This window comes from Phycomyces blakesleeanus (assembly GCF_001638985.1).
Source record: "Phycomyces blakesleeanus NRRL 1555(-) unplaced genomic scaffold PHYBLscaffold_57, whole genome shotgun sequence".
In the NCBI taxonomy this organism is placed as follows: domain Eukaryota; kingdom Fungi; phylum Mucoromycota; class Mucoromycetes; order Mucorales; family Phycomycetaceae; genus Phycomyces; species Phycomyces blakesleeanus.
The window spans coordinates 1-15,077 of NW_017265195.1; the positions used below are offsets into that span (position 1 = coordinate 1).

General features: G+C 33.0%; 5 protein-coding genes across 5 annotated transcripts; 3 read left to right on the plus strand and 2 right to left on the minus strand.

Moving 5' to 3' along the window:
• Positions 1 to 2,507: 2,507 nt before the first annotated feature.
• PHYBLDRAFT_176428 (hypothetical protein) lies at positions 2,508 to 2,867 on the plus strand (the record flags this gene model as incomplete). Its single annotated transcript, XM_018437771.1, has 1 exon — positions 2,508 to 2,867. One exon carries the CDS (start codon positions 2,508 to 2,510, stop codon positions 2,865 to 2,867), a length of 360 nt encoding a protein of 119 aa, XP_018283138.1.
• Positions 2,868 to 4,298: 1,431 nt separating this feature from the next.
• PHYBLDRAFT_73784 (hypothetical protein) lies at positions 4,299 to 5,239 on the plus strand (the record flags this gene model as incomplete). Its single annotated transcript, XM_018442914.1, has 5 exons — positions 4,299 to 4,472; positions 4,559 to 4,777; positions 4,867 to 5,028; positions 5,078 to 5,131; positions 5,225 to 5,239. The coding sequence occupies 5 exons, from the start codon at positions 4,299 to 4,301 to the stop codon at positions 5,237 to 5,239; spliced, it is 624 nt and encodes a 207-aa protein (XP_018283139.1).
• Positions 5,240 to 6,651: 1,412 nt separating this feature from the next.
• Positions 6,652 to 8,846, plus strand: PHYBLDRAFT_129040 (hypothetical protein). Its single transcript, XM_018429258.1, has 5 exons — positions 6,652 to 7,012; positions 7,152 to 7,285; positions 7,363 to 7,595; positions 7,690 to 7,907; positions 7,956 to 8,846. The coding sequence occupies exons 1-5, from the start codon at positions 6,993 to 6,995 to the stop codon at positions 8,263 to 8,265; spliced, it is 915 nt and encodes a 304-aa protein (XP_018283140.1). The 5' UTR covers positions 6,652 to 6,992; the 3' UTR covers positions 8,266 to 8,846.
• Positions 8,847 to 9,222: 376 nt separating this feature from the next.
• Positions 9,223 to 10,352, minus strand: PHYBLDRAFT_80622 (hypothetical protein; the record flags this gene model as incomplete). The annotated part of the gene is made up of 4 exons (XM_018443600.1): positions 9,223 to 9,666; positions 9,775 to 9,899; positions 10,019 to 10,201; positions 10,274 to 10,352. The coding sequence occupies 4 exons, from the start codon at positions 10,350 to 10,352 to the stop codon at positions 9,457 to 9,459; spliced, it is 597 nt and encodes a 198-aa protein (XP_018283141.1). The 3' UTR covers positions 9,223 to 9,456.
• Positions 10,353 to 11,511: 1,159 nt separating this feature from the next.
• PHYBLDRAFT_176432 (hypothetical protein) lies at positions 11,512 to 14,439 on the minus strand (the record flags this gene model as incomplete). Its single annotated transcript, XM_018437772.1, has 11 exons — positions 11,512 to 11,709; positions 11,739 to 11,850; positions 12,004 to 12,136; positions 12,364 to 12,427; positions 12,511 to 12,523; positions 12,561 to 12,686; positions 12,719 to 12,770; positions 12,876 to 12,958; positions 13,033 to 13,334; positions 13,421 to 13,578; positions 14,376 to 14,439. The coding sequence occupies 11 exons, from the start codon at positions 14,437 to 14,439 to the stop codon at positions 11,512 to 11,514; spliced, it is 1,305 nt and encodes a 434-aa protein (XP_018283142.1).
• Between the last annotated feature and the right edge of the window lie 638 nt (positions 14,440 to 15,077).

Here is a 15,077-nt window from a genome sequence, read left to right on the forward strand (position 1 = left end):
TCCAAATTATCTTTTTTATTCTCTTCAATATCAAAATCATCCTCTTATTACTATTCCGTGAAATTGACTGGACAAAAAAAAAAAGAATCAAAAAAAGAATCAAAAAAACAAAAAAAACAAAAAGTCCAAATTATCCCCTTTATTATTTTTCAATACCAAAATCCTCCTCCTCCTCCTATCACTCTTAGCTTATATTGACTGGACAAAAAAAAAGAAGAAAAAAAAACGGACAAAAAAAAAGATCAAAAGAAAAATCAAATGGACCAAAAAAAAAACCGACTGGACTTGACTGGAACCGACTGGACTCGACTGGACTAGCATGGCCTGGAATATCTTAGTATACTTAATTTAATTTAACCTAACTTATATTCCCCTTATAAAAATTTGAACAATAAATTTTGATCTCATTTGACTTTGATATTATCATTATGTTTTGTCTCTTTGATTTTGATCTTAAATTTGTCTTTAAAAAATATTATTAATAATGTTTTTGGTACTACTATATTACACTTGAGAGCTGTCTTATTATACTTGTGTTCCTTGGTAAGGTAGACAAGGTGTATTTTCTAATGAGACATTCATTCAGTTTACTATAGCACGGCGGGATTTCTTTTGATATCGCTCATTAAAATCAACTTTGAAGTGGTGGTGTAGCTGTAAAAATGACCCAACGTAGTTAACTAGCTCTCCTTAATTTGTTCTTTACTAAAATTGTCTTTCCACCAGTATTCATTTTCTTGCCACTAAGTTTGTCTATAATAATAATATGGTTGGCTGTTGTTTTACTATTACCTTTTTCTGTTGTCTTGATTTTGTTAAAAAGAGATTCACAGTAGAAGATAACAAGGAACGTACCCGAGCTACCAGACAAAAAAAAGCTAATGCGATATCTATAAAATGATATATGGACCTAGGAATGACTAAGTAATGAAAAAGGGTAGCATAATAATCTGAAGCTTTTTTGGGGATAAAAGAATTTTAAATCTTTTGTGGTTTAATCATTAGCCTTCTTAAAGCCGCCACTATGGCTATAGAAAATACCAGTCTGTGCAGAAAATAGGCATCAATTTGGCATTCATTTTCTTTTTCGACTAGAAAATAATTTCGTTAACATTGAATATTATTCTCTTTCTTTTTTATGTCTTTAAAAATATCTCGCCTCTCAAGTAACTTCGCTTAACTCACTGATACTTTCCTCCCATTTTTGGCGTTTTATATGAACATGTCGTTGCGACGGATTTTGAAATTAGAAAAGAATAAAATCATAGCAACAAAACTAAAGACAATTAGTGTAGAACTAAAGACATTAGTAGAGAACTAAGAGACTTAGCGAACCTTAGAAAATGATAAAACAATGATGTAAAAAATAGGATAGAAACAATATAAAAGCAAAGGCAAATAACATGAAATAAAGACGATCTTACACCTTGATTCTCAAATCCTATATAATTGTTTCTATCTTAAAAACCCTTATAATCACACCCTCATTGAACACCTGGTTAGTCCTAATTGAATCTCCACTAGTATAACGAAAAGGCTAACCAGTGCGTTCACAAACAATGCGGAGTTAGAAGCCTTAAGGGAAAGGCGAAATCTGTAACAATTTTAAGCATGTAGTTTTGTTACAATTTTACTAGCTGAAATGTAAGCTTGTAGTCTCAGAATATTAAGCGCAAGTACGAACCTGGGCCTTATGTCCAAAACAGAAGAAGAAGAAAATGCAAAAAAAAAGAACTTTAATCCATATTATCTAACTTATGTTTTTAAACTTTATTTTGAACTTTTTAGTGTGTCTACATCTAGTGTCTTTAAGAAACCTTAGACTGTGCCATACATCTACCAGAGCACCTTAACTCTGAAGGCATATAATCCTTTATCTAAAGCCGTCAACAGAAGAAGAAGAAGAAAAGCTACCTAATACAGGTATTGGTTGTATAATTGTCTATTATTGTATTTACCAACTCTGTATTGACTTTATTTCTACAAAACATTTATGTGTTTTTTTTTTTTTTAGAAAAAATAAAAACTTTATATATAGATAGTTATCTCCAATTGCACATTTATATCAATAGGCCAGTCAGACTCAGAAAATCTTGGAAGCAATAAATCAAAGATGTTCATAGAGAATAATTAAGGTGACGTGAATCAATTGATATAGGGGACAAATTTGTTTTTGATTCTCGATAGGGGGGTAATCATGGATCATGGATCATGGATTTTGATTTTTGGCTGTGGGTTTTGTGGATCAGGATTTTTGGCTGTATTTTCCGATAGATGCCAAACATCAGATACGATGACCCCTTGTCTTTGGCCTAAAAATGGCAAGAAATTGAAGAAGAAGCATATAAACCTCTACTGACACCCAACGAGCATGGACCTTTTGAAATAGTATATAAAGGCTTGACATTTTTGCACTTCTTTCCTTTTTATTACATACTTTTAACCTCGTCTCTTCTACCAAGCCTTTCTTTACCTTTACCTTTACACCACACAACCAACACTCTACAATGCAGATCCTCTCTATCCAAAAGCGTATTATCTCAAAGTGCCAGCGTCGCCAGTCTTCAACTACTAATACCACAAGCCGTGTTTCCACATTCACTTCATCAATGGATCAATGCATGAAAGGCCTCGCTTCAGTCAAGAAAGCCTTTAGCTGTAACAAAGTCCAAAACACAGTCGCACCTTCAATGATTTCATCTTCATCGACAATCTCTGATGACTCCTTTGTTTCTGCCCTTTCTGATGACGAGAACTTTTCCAAATCTTGCCCAGTATCTGAAAAATCCATGGCCCTGGATTCAATTATCTTTGATCATCCTTCAGTCACAGTCCGCATTAGACCAGCCGCCTATCGCTCCTCTTAAATCGATTTCAATCATTTGTACATACAACCACTGTAAAAGAAAATACCCACATACCCACCTATACACTGTATCATAAGCCAGCCCTTTTTCAACCAAAAAATATATATAGAATATCCACTGCATTGTCTATACATCATCAAAATTATCACACCCAAACAAGAAAGCTCCCTAAACCAAACTCCTAAAATAAAATATAAAAAAAAAGAGAACCACAAACAATATATGTGGTTGCTCTTTTGTCTTCAATACCAATAAATATATGAATTTCATATTTCTCTTAAAAAAACATGTACTTCTTTTGTCTCTGACTGTCTCTGTCTCTTACATACTTTTTTTAAAGAAATTAAAAAAAAAATGTGTACCTATGTTAATATTTGGAATGATGAATTGGCTGACTATATACATATTGTTTCTAAAAATAATATCAAGAACTCATGGTGCGATTCACAAAAAAAAAAAAAAGAGGGCAAAGAATTTGAACAATCAGGATTATTGTTTCTTGATATTTTTTATTTTTTATTTTTTTGCTTGTCTAGATTTCTATCACTTTGTTATAGTATTAAATAGCAATAAAGCTTTGTGAATATACAATAATTGCTATCTGTTTGGACATTAGAGGGGAAAGATTGGAATAGGATTGAAAGGTCAGGACAAGAATCAAAAGACACTGATAAAAATGTTGTGTAAAAAGAAAAGAAAAGAGGGGATTCAATAATCTAAAGATATTTGATGTAAAGAATTGGTTAAAGACTTGGTCAATTTTACAGTAATGATACCCAAAAAAAGAAAAAGAAAAACAAATATAGGGAAAGATAATGATTGGAGTCTTTATATCTCAAACGTTAGACACAAACAATAAGCCAAATACAAATAAGACTTTTGGTAACAGTTAAAATCAACAGGTAGATGAATTGTATTGGTATTGTGTTTTTAGATAGGTTTGTATATGATTAACTATGGTTCTAATGATCCATAGCATATACTCTAAAGAGCTTTAAAGGTAAAGAAGTGAAAACTTAATTACGACCCTTGTTTCCTTTCTTTCTTGCTTGACATTCATCTTGATAAAATGGCTTGTGATATTTGTGAGTATTTGTTTTTTTTTTTTTTTAAAAAAAAAAAGAGGAATTTAATATGTTTCATCCAAACCTGTTTAATTAGACTCACTAGATTCACTAGATAAATAACACTGTATGAAATACAAAACAAAATGAAGAATATTGGATCTTGTGGTTGGACTGCCCTCCTTTTGAGCAAATCAAGTCTATTCTTTTTTATACATATTTTAATTTTAATAGATCAATCATAGCAACAAAGCAATTGACAGTCATTAAATAACCAATTATATATATATAAATACATATTTCATTTTCTTCCTTTTTACTCTTCTTTATCTTTCTTTTTAAGCATTCTGTATAGCTTTGTTTAGCAATGACACAGGATCAAGACAATTCAAATCGACAATCGTCTAATGAGTCTAGCAGTCTATATGAAGCAGCACATAATCTAGTCAATGCATTCAATCAATATGTCTGGCCACAAAGAGCAGAATCAAACCAACTGAACATTTCCTCCTCCTCCTCATCAAACAACAACAATTCACAGGTGAAAGAACCATCAATAAGAAAAACAGAAAAGAGATATAATGTTAACAAACAAACAAACAAACAAACAAACAAACAAACAAATAGGCTTTTGTTGGTACTTCTTTCCGTAATAGGTACCTCGTTGGTAACCGACAGTATTCGTTGGTACAGGACAAGGGAGTACAGACCGACCCGATAGATATGATAATAAGAGATTTAAAAAGAGAGGATAATAAGAATGAAAAGAACACCTTGAAGTTGGTAGAAGCTGATCACCAGCGAGTCATTAGCCTTGAGAATGAAATAACCCGCATGAAGAAGCAGGTAAAAAATATATATAATATTAATATTAATATTAATATTAATATTAATTTTTTTTTGATTGAAAACAAAAAACAAAAACAACAAAAAAGTTGGTATTACAAGGAGTATCTTTTCATACACCTTCAAGTCTTGGTAATCAAAAGGTGACAAAGCCAAGACAACCTATTCTTGCTCACAGTCTTGCCGGTGCTCGTCGCGTCATGCCTGAATCTGGCTTTGTACGTAGTCTATATAGCCCTCAAGCCAACAAGGTAAGCTCTATAGCCACATTATATATTTATATAACACCTTCGTTTGTAGACAGATGATAGACACAAGATTACGATGCAAAGTATAGTAAAAGAAATACCCAAGGTAAAATTACGCCGAACCGAAATGATTCTGTGAGTATTACAAGCCAAATACATATATATATAATATTGTTTAATACCTTTTGATCAATTACAGCCCTTTCTTATATAAAATATAAATATTTTTGATCGATTTATTTATTAATTTAATTGTCTATTACTATTATTATAATATATATATATATAAATGATTCAAAAAAAAAAAGGGGACCTGGAGGAGAATTAAAAGTTAATCAATTCTGGAATGAGATTTACAAAACCAAGAGGTCTTGGCGCTCATCAATTTCATCATCATCATCTTCTTCTTCTTCTTCACCATCATCATCTCTACCTTTACCTTCCACTTCTTCTTCATTAGCCTTAAAACCCAAAGAAAATTAATTAACTAATTAATTAATTTCCTTTTTTTTTTTTTTAAAAAAAAAAAAAAAGGTTATATCATATGTAATGTAATGTCATTAAAACTACACCTTGCTCGTCATCACTATCTCTGTTTAGAAAACTTAATTCATATAATTATATATACGTGTGTTTATAAACAAAGAAAGAGAAAAGAAAATTAGATATTTAAAGGTAACCTAACAGACTAAAGAACTAGCATTTGTTATGTGAATACTTTAATTAAAAGACTATAAAACCCAAGGTAAGATTTGAAAAGAACAAATCCATGTACCACAACAAGGATAGAATCTTTTTTTTTTTTTTTATATATATATAAAGTAAAGCTTGTAGGATATTTTGATCCAATTTTTTGCAATTGGCTATCATTTTCTATGTACTGTGCTGGACAGATCCAATATAATTTGACATACTACAGAAGAATAAGAATCTTTTTTTTATTTTTATTATAATCTTTTTGAACATTCGACCTAATTTTCCAACCAAAAAATTATATAAAAAAAAAAAAAAAAAGAGAGAGAGCCTTATTGGTACGGGTTTCAAAAAATTGAAATCGTTTATTATTGAAAGCACATAGTATAAATAAAAAATAGGGTAAGAAATCAAGTAATGTTAGTTAGTTAATAGAAAGTTACCAGAGCCAGTTACCAGTGTCAATTTTTTTTTAGTATCAGTTCTGGTACCAAAACCAAGTAACCAAGTGCCAGTGACAGAGAAAGACACGAACCTAAAATCCAAAAAAAAATAAAAAAAAAATTATTTATATAAACAAATTAACAAAAATTACCTTTGTAGGATATATTCTTGTTATATAAATAAAAGAGAGAGAGGGCGGGGTCTCTGACAAGATAAACTCACCTCATTAGCAGCCAGTGTTTTGATTTGCAGAGACTAAAAATATATTTTTCTAAAAAAAAAAAAAAAAAAAAAAATGTGAAGATGGTGCTAGTAACACATAATTACAAGTCAAGACTATATATATTTATTTATTTTAAATCAGAAAAATAAAAATTAAATGGTTCACAAACTAAAAAGAGAAAAAAAAAATATTGTCTCTTTCTTTCTTTCTTTCTTTCTTTCTTTCTTTTTATTTTTTTATTCCCTTGACCCAACACACAACATACACGCTCATTATTGCACTTTTTTTTTCTCTACTGATAGTCCATTCGATCAATTCAATTCAATTTGTACAATTCAATTCAATTAACATTATTGACTCTATTGACTGACTCCCCCCTCCTATTGAATTGAATTGAATTGAATTGATCTTTTCTTTTCTTTTTTTTTTTGATTTCCAGAATAAGAATCAGAACCCAAACTTGTCTGTCTTCCCCCCTCTTTTTCTTTTTCTTCTTGCTTCTTTCTTTCTTCTTTTACTCTTTTTTTATATTTATATTAAATAATAATAATAATAATAATAATAATAATAATAATAATAATAATAATAATAATAATTTACAGCAGTTATGACATCCTGTTGTTCAAGGTGGATTGATTGATTTATTTTAATTTTAATTTTAATTTTAATTTTAATTTTAATTTTAATTTTGCTAAATGATGATTATTACTTGATCCTTACTATTCTATATCTCTTTTATATATAAATAAATATAAAAATATTATAGTGTGAGTAGATGGTATGTTCTGGTAACCAACCTACTCTTTATCTGCCTTGGGTTGGCCTTCCTGGTGTTTGGCCTACTTGGATACAAGGAACACTTTAAAGGATCCACTCTCTTTCCAGATTCTTACTTTTACCGTAATGTCCACAAATATAAATATTATAAACAAAGAGATACTCATTCATTCTTGACAACCAACCGAATATACATTTAGTTGTTGCAATTCTGGGAGGAATCATAATCGTCTCAGCCATCCTAGGAATCACCCAGGCATTCGTTCGCTCAAAGGCATTGCTCTTGATTTATATTCTCGTTGTTCTCGTAGCCCTCGTATACCAGATCGTCATTGGCATCAAGGTCTATAAGAAAGCTGCAGATCCTGTAGGATACCTTGCGCCTCTCTGGACAAGTTCCCCTGAATCATACAGACTACATGTTCAAGACGAGGTAATTAAGTAACTAATTAAACAATTAAATAATAACTTTATTTATATATACATATATACATATATACATATATACATATATATATTATCATCAGTTCAATTGCTGTGGATTCAACAATAACATGGACCACCCGGCCATCACTTCCGAATGCAACCCACAAGCCGGCAAGGTCCTGCACCTGGCTCCATGCTACAATAGTCTGGTCGACTACATCAAGAGCTACTTTAGTAAACTCTATCTGGTTCTCTTTGCCGCCCTTGCAATCGAACTTCTCGCACTCTCCAACGCAATCACAATCCTCTGCACACAAAGGTCAACCACTACCATCAGCAGTAGTCTTGGAGAGTCGGGTAGAGCTAGGTCACTTGGGGATGCATATGATCGTCACCAACGAAGACGCTCGGGTATCAAACTAGACGAGATCTCGGTCGTCGACTCGCCCACCACCATTGTAGGATCCCACAACCATCTAACAGAAGAAGAACACAAACAGTACATCTACTCATCCAAACCACACGAACCATATGCCAACTACAATTCCAATTCAAATTCAAATTCAAATTCAAACCTCAATGACAGCCATCACTACAATCTATATGGCGATCCAGACCGTTCAGACAGTCACCAACGCTTGAATGCCCACGATGAACGTGTGAACCATTACTACTAAATCACCCTAAACAAATCTTTTTTATTTTTTATTTTTATTTTATTTTTTATTTTCTTAAAAGAAGTTGATGACAAAGGATTAAGATCAAGATGATGAAGATGATGAAGATGAAGAGGATTAAAAGGCCAAACAATAAGAAAAAGGAATCTCATTGTACATCATCAAACACCAAAAAAGAAAGAAAAAAAAACCATATATATTCTTTTCTTATAATCTCATACATACATATATACATACATACCTCCTCCTCCTCCTCCTCCTCCTCATCATCATCATCATCAAATTCCTTTATGAATTTTATTACCTCCGTCCATCCTTCCTTCCGTCTCACCCGTCTCTATTCACCCGTCCGTCCGTCCGTCCGCTCATCCGCTCATCCGCCTATCTCATCTGATCTTCTTCCTCCTCCATCCTATCCTATCTTATCTTATATTCCATTCCATTCGTATTTACTATAATTGTCATTATTATTATTATTATTATTATTATTACTACTACTACTACTACTACTACTACTAATATTTATAATTTATATAATTTATATATATTATTATTATTTTATACATGTACGCACGTGTACGAATATTCTATAGTGTGTTTGTGTATATACAACAACAACAACAAATATTGTCTGTGTCTGTGTCTGTGTCTGTGTGCTTGTGTACCTGTGTGTCCTTATATATAATAAAATAAAGAATTGAATAGTATTGGTGATTTCTAGTTGGTTTTTATACAACAGCACAACACAACACAGACAAACAATCAAAGCTAAACTAAACAATCAAAACTGAACAATCAAGATTATCGTTGTATTCTGTCCACCCCTCTTTTAATTAATCGATCAATTATTATTATTTTACCTTGGTCTTGGTCTTGGGCTTGCATTGTATTGTATTGTATTGTATATCTCTAAATTGACCGAAATAATATACTCCACAATATACATATATAAAGTCTTTTTATTTATTTATTTATTTATTTATTTGTATTTTCGGTCTATATGGTTTGAAATGAAAATATCTGTGAATAATAGAGATATAACTTGTATATAAAATGAGTGTGTTAATAGGTCAAGATAAGAGAGATAGTAGTAGGTATCGAATAAATGATCAAAAAAACACACACACACATTATACTATGTATATATATATATGTATATATTATAACTAGAATATTTTTTTTTGTTTAATATCATGGGATTCTTTCGGCCATTACATGTACTACAGGGGTGTTGGCTGCAACTTGACATGCCTTTTGATTGACAAAAGACAGGTAGGCATTCCACACAACCGATGCACCGCTACTGGCCAAAGGACGGTATTGATAAGGAAAGAACGTGAAGCTGATGAGGTTGAAGAATGGCCAGAACTGGTATGATCTCTTCATAGTATCCACATAATTCTAAATTAAAATGATATATTATTTAAGGAAAAGAAGAAGAATTAGAGTCAATTTGAGAATATCTATTATATATATATATTGTATACTTGTGCGTGTAATTTTCTTTACATTTTCAAATTTACTTCTGATACCAGCCAGGGTCTGTCCTTCTAGAATACTAATGCCGCTCATAAACAAGAAGAGCAGGGTAGGACCAAAGAATAGCTGATCAATAGCTAATCTTGTCGCAATAGCTAAACAAAAAAAAAAAACAAAAAAAAAATTACCTATAGATTAATAAAAATGTATATATATATATATAATATATTGTAGATAGGGCCCGCTTTTGTTAACAATTGAAAGAAAAACTCACATCCTGCCCTGTTCTTGATTGTTACTGTCCTGTTAAGAAACTGATGCCATTTTCCAGTAACAGGTCCGGCAACAAAACAACCATAGACCCCCATTCGTAGTGTTCTCACAGGGTCATGGTTACGAAACCCTTTTTCTTCCACAACTTGTTGAGCAAGCACATCACCAATCGAGAACATTAAAGCTAAGGAATGTTCATTTTATCAATGTAAAAGAAAAAAAAAAGGAGAGAGAGAGAGAGTCAGTTATCTTTTACCTGCCTGCAACCCAAATGTTCTCATGGGATTCTCGGCAACTTGCCGTTGATACCGTTGAATGAAGGATCTCATGGCCATGTTGAAAAGGATAAAGCCATCGTTCTTTTCTCTTTTTTTTTTTTTCTTTCTTTTTTTTATATATATATATAAAAAAATAAAATAAGAATTTAGTGCTCTGGTACCTGAGTTTGCAGACTAAACCTTTTTCCTGCCCCGCTTATACTTACTGGAATCGGAATCCGAAATAAAACCCAAATAAAGTAAAAGGAGGCGTTAGGCAATACTTCAAAAAAAAAGAAAAAAAAAAGAAAGAAAGCTTATTAGAAACCAATCCTTTTTATTTCTTTTTTCTTTTTTCTTTACTTGCTGCAGAGTGAATGATTGCATATGATGAAATGATTTCTTATTTTGGACACTTTATTGTATATACAAAAGGTAGTATGTAGAATGTAGGATTAATATCTATATATTGCATTTAAATCCACAGCAGGCTAAAAATACAAAATACGAAAAGAAGTACTTTTAGTGCCTGGTTATGAATGCAACCAAATACAGTTTATTTTTTTGGGGGAAAGAGATCTTGTGTTAATATTGGGACAACTAGTCCCGGTCCATTGATCAAAGAAAGAAAAATCAAGCGTCATCTTTCTGCCAAGATTACTCGTGATTAGATAATAATTTATATTTATCTTAAAGAGTACCTATTACACAGTCATAGTATTGCATTATAATGCACAGTACTGTATTATTACTATCCTTATCTATTCTTCCATTTCAGCCAGAAATAATAGTAGCAATAATAATATAAAAAAAAAAGGGGTATATACGCATTATGGTCTTCAAGCCAAAAACACTTTATAGAATACATCAAGACTACACAGACTTCCATATTGTGACCACCTCAAAGATAGACCTGATCAATCTATCCTAATAGTTTCTGACACTCGATTTGTGCCTATCGTTTTGTGAAACAAGGAATTGGATTGACAATAGCTTTCCCTAACTGGCTTGTCGTATCTGTTTGCTTTTCTAGTCTCACCAAAGTAGAGACGCTTGGCTATAATCCAAGGACTTTTTACAGCTCGCACTTTATCTCTCTTATTTTATTTTATTTTTGATGCTCTACTAAAGATTTTGCACTGAAACCAGCGTCATCAATAAAACAACAATAACAACAAGGATAAGCTAAGTGGTTTATTCAGTTGACATTCAACATCCCAGGCTCTTTTCAAGCACTTTAGTGTTTGTTTAGAAGTTTTCCTTTTTCTTTTTCTTTGCTTCTTCTGGTAGATCTAAAGGTCCAGACAAAGATGTATGTCGATACTTTGTCTCGCGTGTTTCCAAATATGCATACCCATCTTCTTGTATACTCTCTTGTGCGTTTTCTTGGCTCTTCCACATCTTCAAGCTCTAGTGCTTTTCTGATTTTATGAAACTGTTTTTTGTGTTTGTGCACACACACACACACATATTCAAAAGAACGTCGATTGTTCGTTCTTCCAAGGTAACTTCGTTTACAGAAATTTGTTTTGCAATACTATAAAGCAGTTGTACTGTCTCATCGGCACGTTCCTTGCTGTCTATAACTCAACAAATGTTTTTCTTTTTTTTTGCTTGTGTAAAAAAGTATTCCACTGCAAATAATGGTTTAAGTGGTTGCTCATGAACATAGTCGCTGATAATAGTAGGATCCAGAATATTAAAAAAAAATATCTAGCCCATGGCTTACAAGGATATTCTTTCGTATATGATTTGGCTACTTTCTACTAAATCGTTGGTTACATTTTCTTTTGTAGGGTGTATACCAAAGGCAATAACAATTGGTAAAATCCCATGCTCTTTGTTAACTGCAAGGCAGTATTCTATTGTTCTTTGTATAAATTTGGGATCAATGGTAATTTTGGACCTCAACTAAAACAGGAGGGAAGGAAGCAGTGACTTTAATGAGGGGGAATAACACGTCTGAACATCTTTCATTATGTCATTCTGTAGATCTGACTGCGTACTGACAACAAGCTCCAGAACCTGTATTCTCAAAACGCCGCGTCAGGCGATATGTAACATTAAAAAAAACATTGATGGCTCCTACCTAGTAAATCATCGACAATGATGTTTCTAACAGGATTGCGCAGTATTCCATTCCTTTCTGCGGTCTAAAGATATACATATCAGATCTGTACCACATTTATTGGAACTATGCTATTAGATTGCTTTGACTCTATTTTAAATAACTCACCATCTTGAGCAATCTCATATGTCATGAAAGGCCGTTAAATGTACATATACTTCTTGTATGCGTGGTCACCATATAAAGCATATTTGAGATCTGGGTCATTTTCTGGCTGCATATGATCCACATGAGCAATAGGTCTCTGCAGGGTCTTTGACTGGTCAAAGATTTTTGCGTCATTGCTAATTCCCGCAAAAGGACCAATGATGCTTACTTGTGATTCCATCGGGGATGGCAATCGCCTGGTATTTCAGACAATGGATGTGCTGTACAAATAATATGGCATATAATACATAGGTTGTTATAAGCTACATTTCTGTTTAATCCATTTCTTATAATTAATATATTACCTTTCATCTATTGTACATGACTTTCTGCTCCTCGTTTATAGTTATGCGAGAGACCCTCTGCATTGTGCCGTCGATAAGTCCAATTACATTTGGGTATATACCGCCTATAAGAAAAAGAGAGATACAATAAAAGACTAGTTAAAACCGAATAAAACACTTTAGAAGGACATGTGCTTACTTTTTGCAAACATGGCAGCATAAAAAACTCTCGCAGTTCTCTTCAGAGAATTTTCGCGAGTCAAACTCAAACCCATGCTTAAAGATGTCAAAAAGTAGAACTGAGAACTGGTTTACTGTGCAAGCCAAGTTCTTCTCGTTAATTCCCCACATTCTCTCCATTGAACAATATCGACGTGGGAATGCGTATCTGTACAAAACCAATGCAAAGGCAAATTCACATCGAAATTTAATATAATAAGTCTCACTGCGTCTAAACGATAGAATTTTATCCAAATTAATGAAAGCAGACATTCGCTTTATCTGCAATATTAAAAAAAAAATAAGTAAAAGGCTTTTTTGTTTGTAGCTTTACATATATCAATGTTTATTTGTTAAGAATAAACTACCTCTGGAAAAGTGAAGCAGAATCCTTTCTTGCATTCTGCATCAGAAAGGTCTTCAAGATTTAAGCGTTTGCGACTTCTCCTCTTGGATCCAGTTTTCTGCAATACTTCATTACTAGTAATGAGATACTCGATCGGACCAAGGTTAATGAAAAGCCCCACTTTTTTATTTTTTTATTTTGAATGTAAGATGTCTTTATATTGTTCTAAAGGAAGAAGAAACGCACTGCTTTTTCTTTTAATATGGAGACATAGTCTCAAAGTTTATTAAGTGAAAATCATTGACATGGTCACAAATTGTATTTTTTGGGAGGGGGTTTCTATTTTGAGGGCAAAGGTAGCTACAAGTATTTATAATGTGTTTTTTAATATGGGTTATAAGAGGTTACGAGGAAGCTAGTTGAGACGAGGTAAAATATGAAGCAAAGTCCGAGACTACAGGGGACGTGAGGCGCAGAGGAGTGGTCAATCGAGGTGAGAAGAAAGGGAGATGTGCGTTGGGGATGTCGGAGCAGAGAAAAGATTACTGCTCTGCTTTGCGCGCCACTACGGCGGAATGAATGGCAGTTGTGTTACGAAAGTGGAAACATGTTACCCTTTTTTCCGCCGTATTGTACCCTCCTCGTACCATTAGACCCTCTATGAGTGGTGACCACATAGAAAAACACGGCAAAGTAAGACAAATAGCGTCATTGGGAAGTCAAAATATGAGACCACGAAGATATATGTCGAATACACAAAAGAGGGTATCAGTGATGGAGAAAGGCGACTTTAGACTGGCTGGTTGCACTTCAGGAAAGAAAATAGGTAATTCGTAACTAAATGCCATGCAATGTGTGCTCAAGGTATGTTGTAGAGAATGTATAATAAAGATTGGGTGATCGATGTAGGCGTGGAGGAGAGAGTGAGTGCAACAGAACTGTAATGGGTTGCTGATAACGAGTTGAATACAAAATACCGATATCATCATAACGCTTATTAAGTCGCAGAAAACTTAGCCGAGTAAGAGAGAAATATTCCATGAGTGAGACATTTGCGTCCAAGAGTTTGGATAGAATGTATGATTAAAGAGTAAATGGAGAACAGGCACGATATATGATACGGTTTAGACATGATAAGAGCGGGGAGGTCAATGGATGGTCCCAGTAAAGACAGTTGACGTTGAATGTGTGTGCTGCAGACACAAGATATAGCTAACAAAAAATGATAGCCGAGATATGTGACATAAGAAGCCGAGTTCTGGTCGTACCAATGTGATATATATAGCCAAAAGAGCAGATTGTAAGAGGTAAAACTACTCTGATAATGTCTATAGCCTGAAATGAGAGAGTCAAAGATATACACGTCTTCGTACAATTGCATTTGTGACAGTAAGAATTGAGTGAAGCAGGTGATAAATAAATAAATAAAGTCTGACTGAATGAAAGTGGGTATTGATCATGGACCATTTGCACAAATAATCCAATTGAGTTGCTGGTGGTGGAGTATTGGGGATTAATTTTGAATGAGTATCTCAATATTAGGAGAAGTAGATATTGTGAGAGCATGATTTATTAAAGAGACAAAGTAATATTGTTTATATTTGCTACTATTCAAATCCGTGTTGTGTAACGGTTGGTTGGTTTACACTGTACGAATGTGTGGTGTATATGTGCCTGGT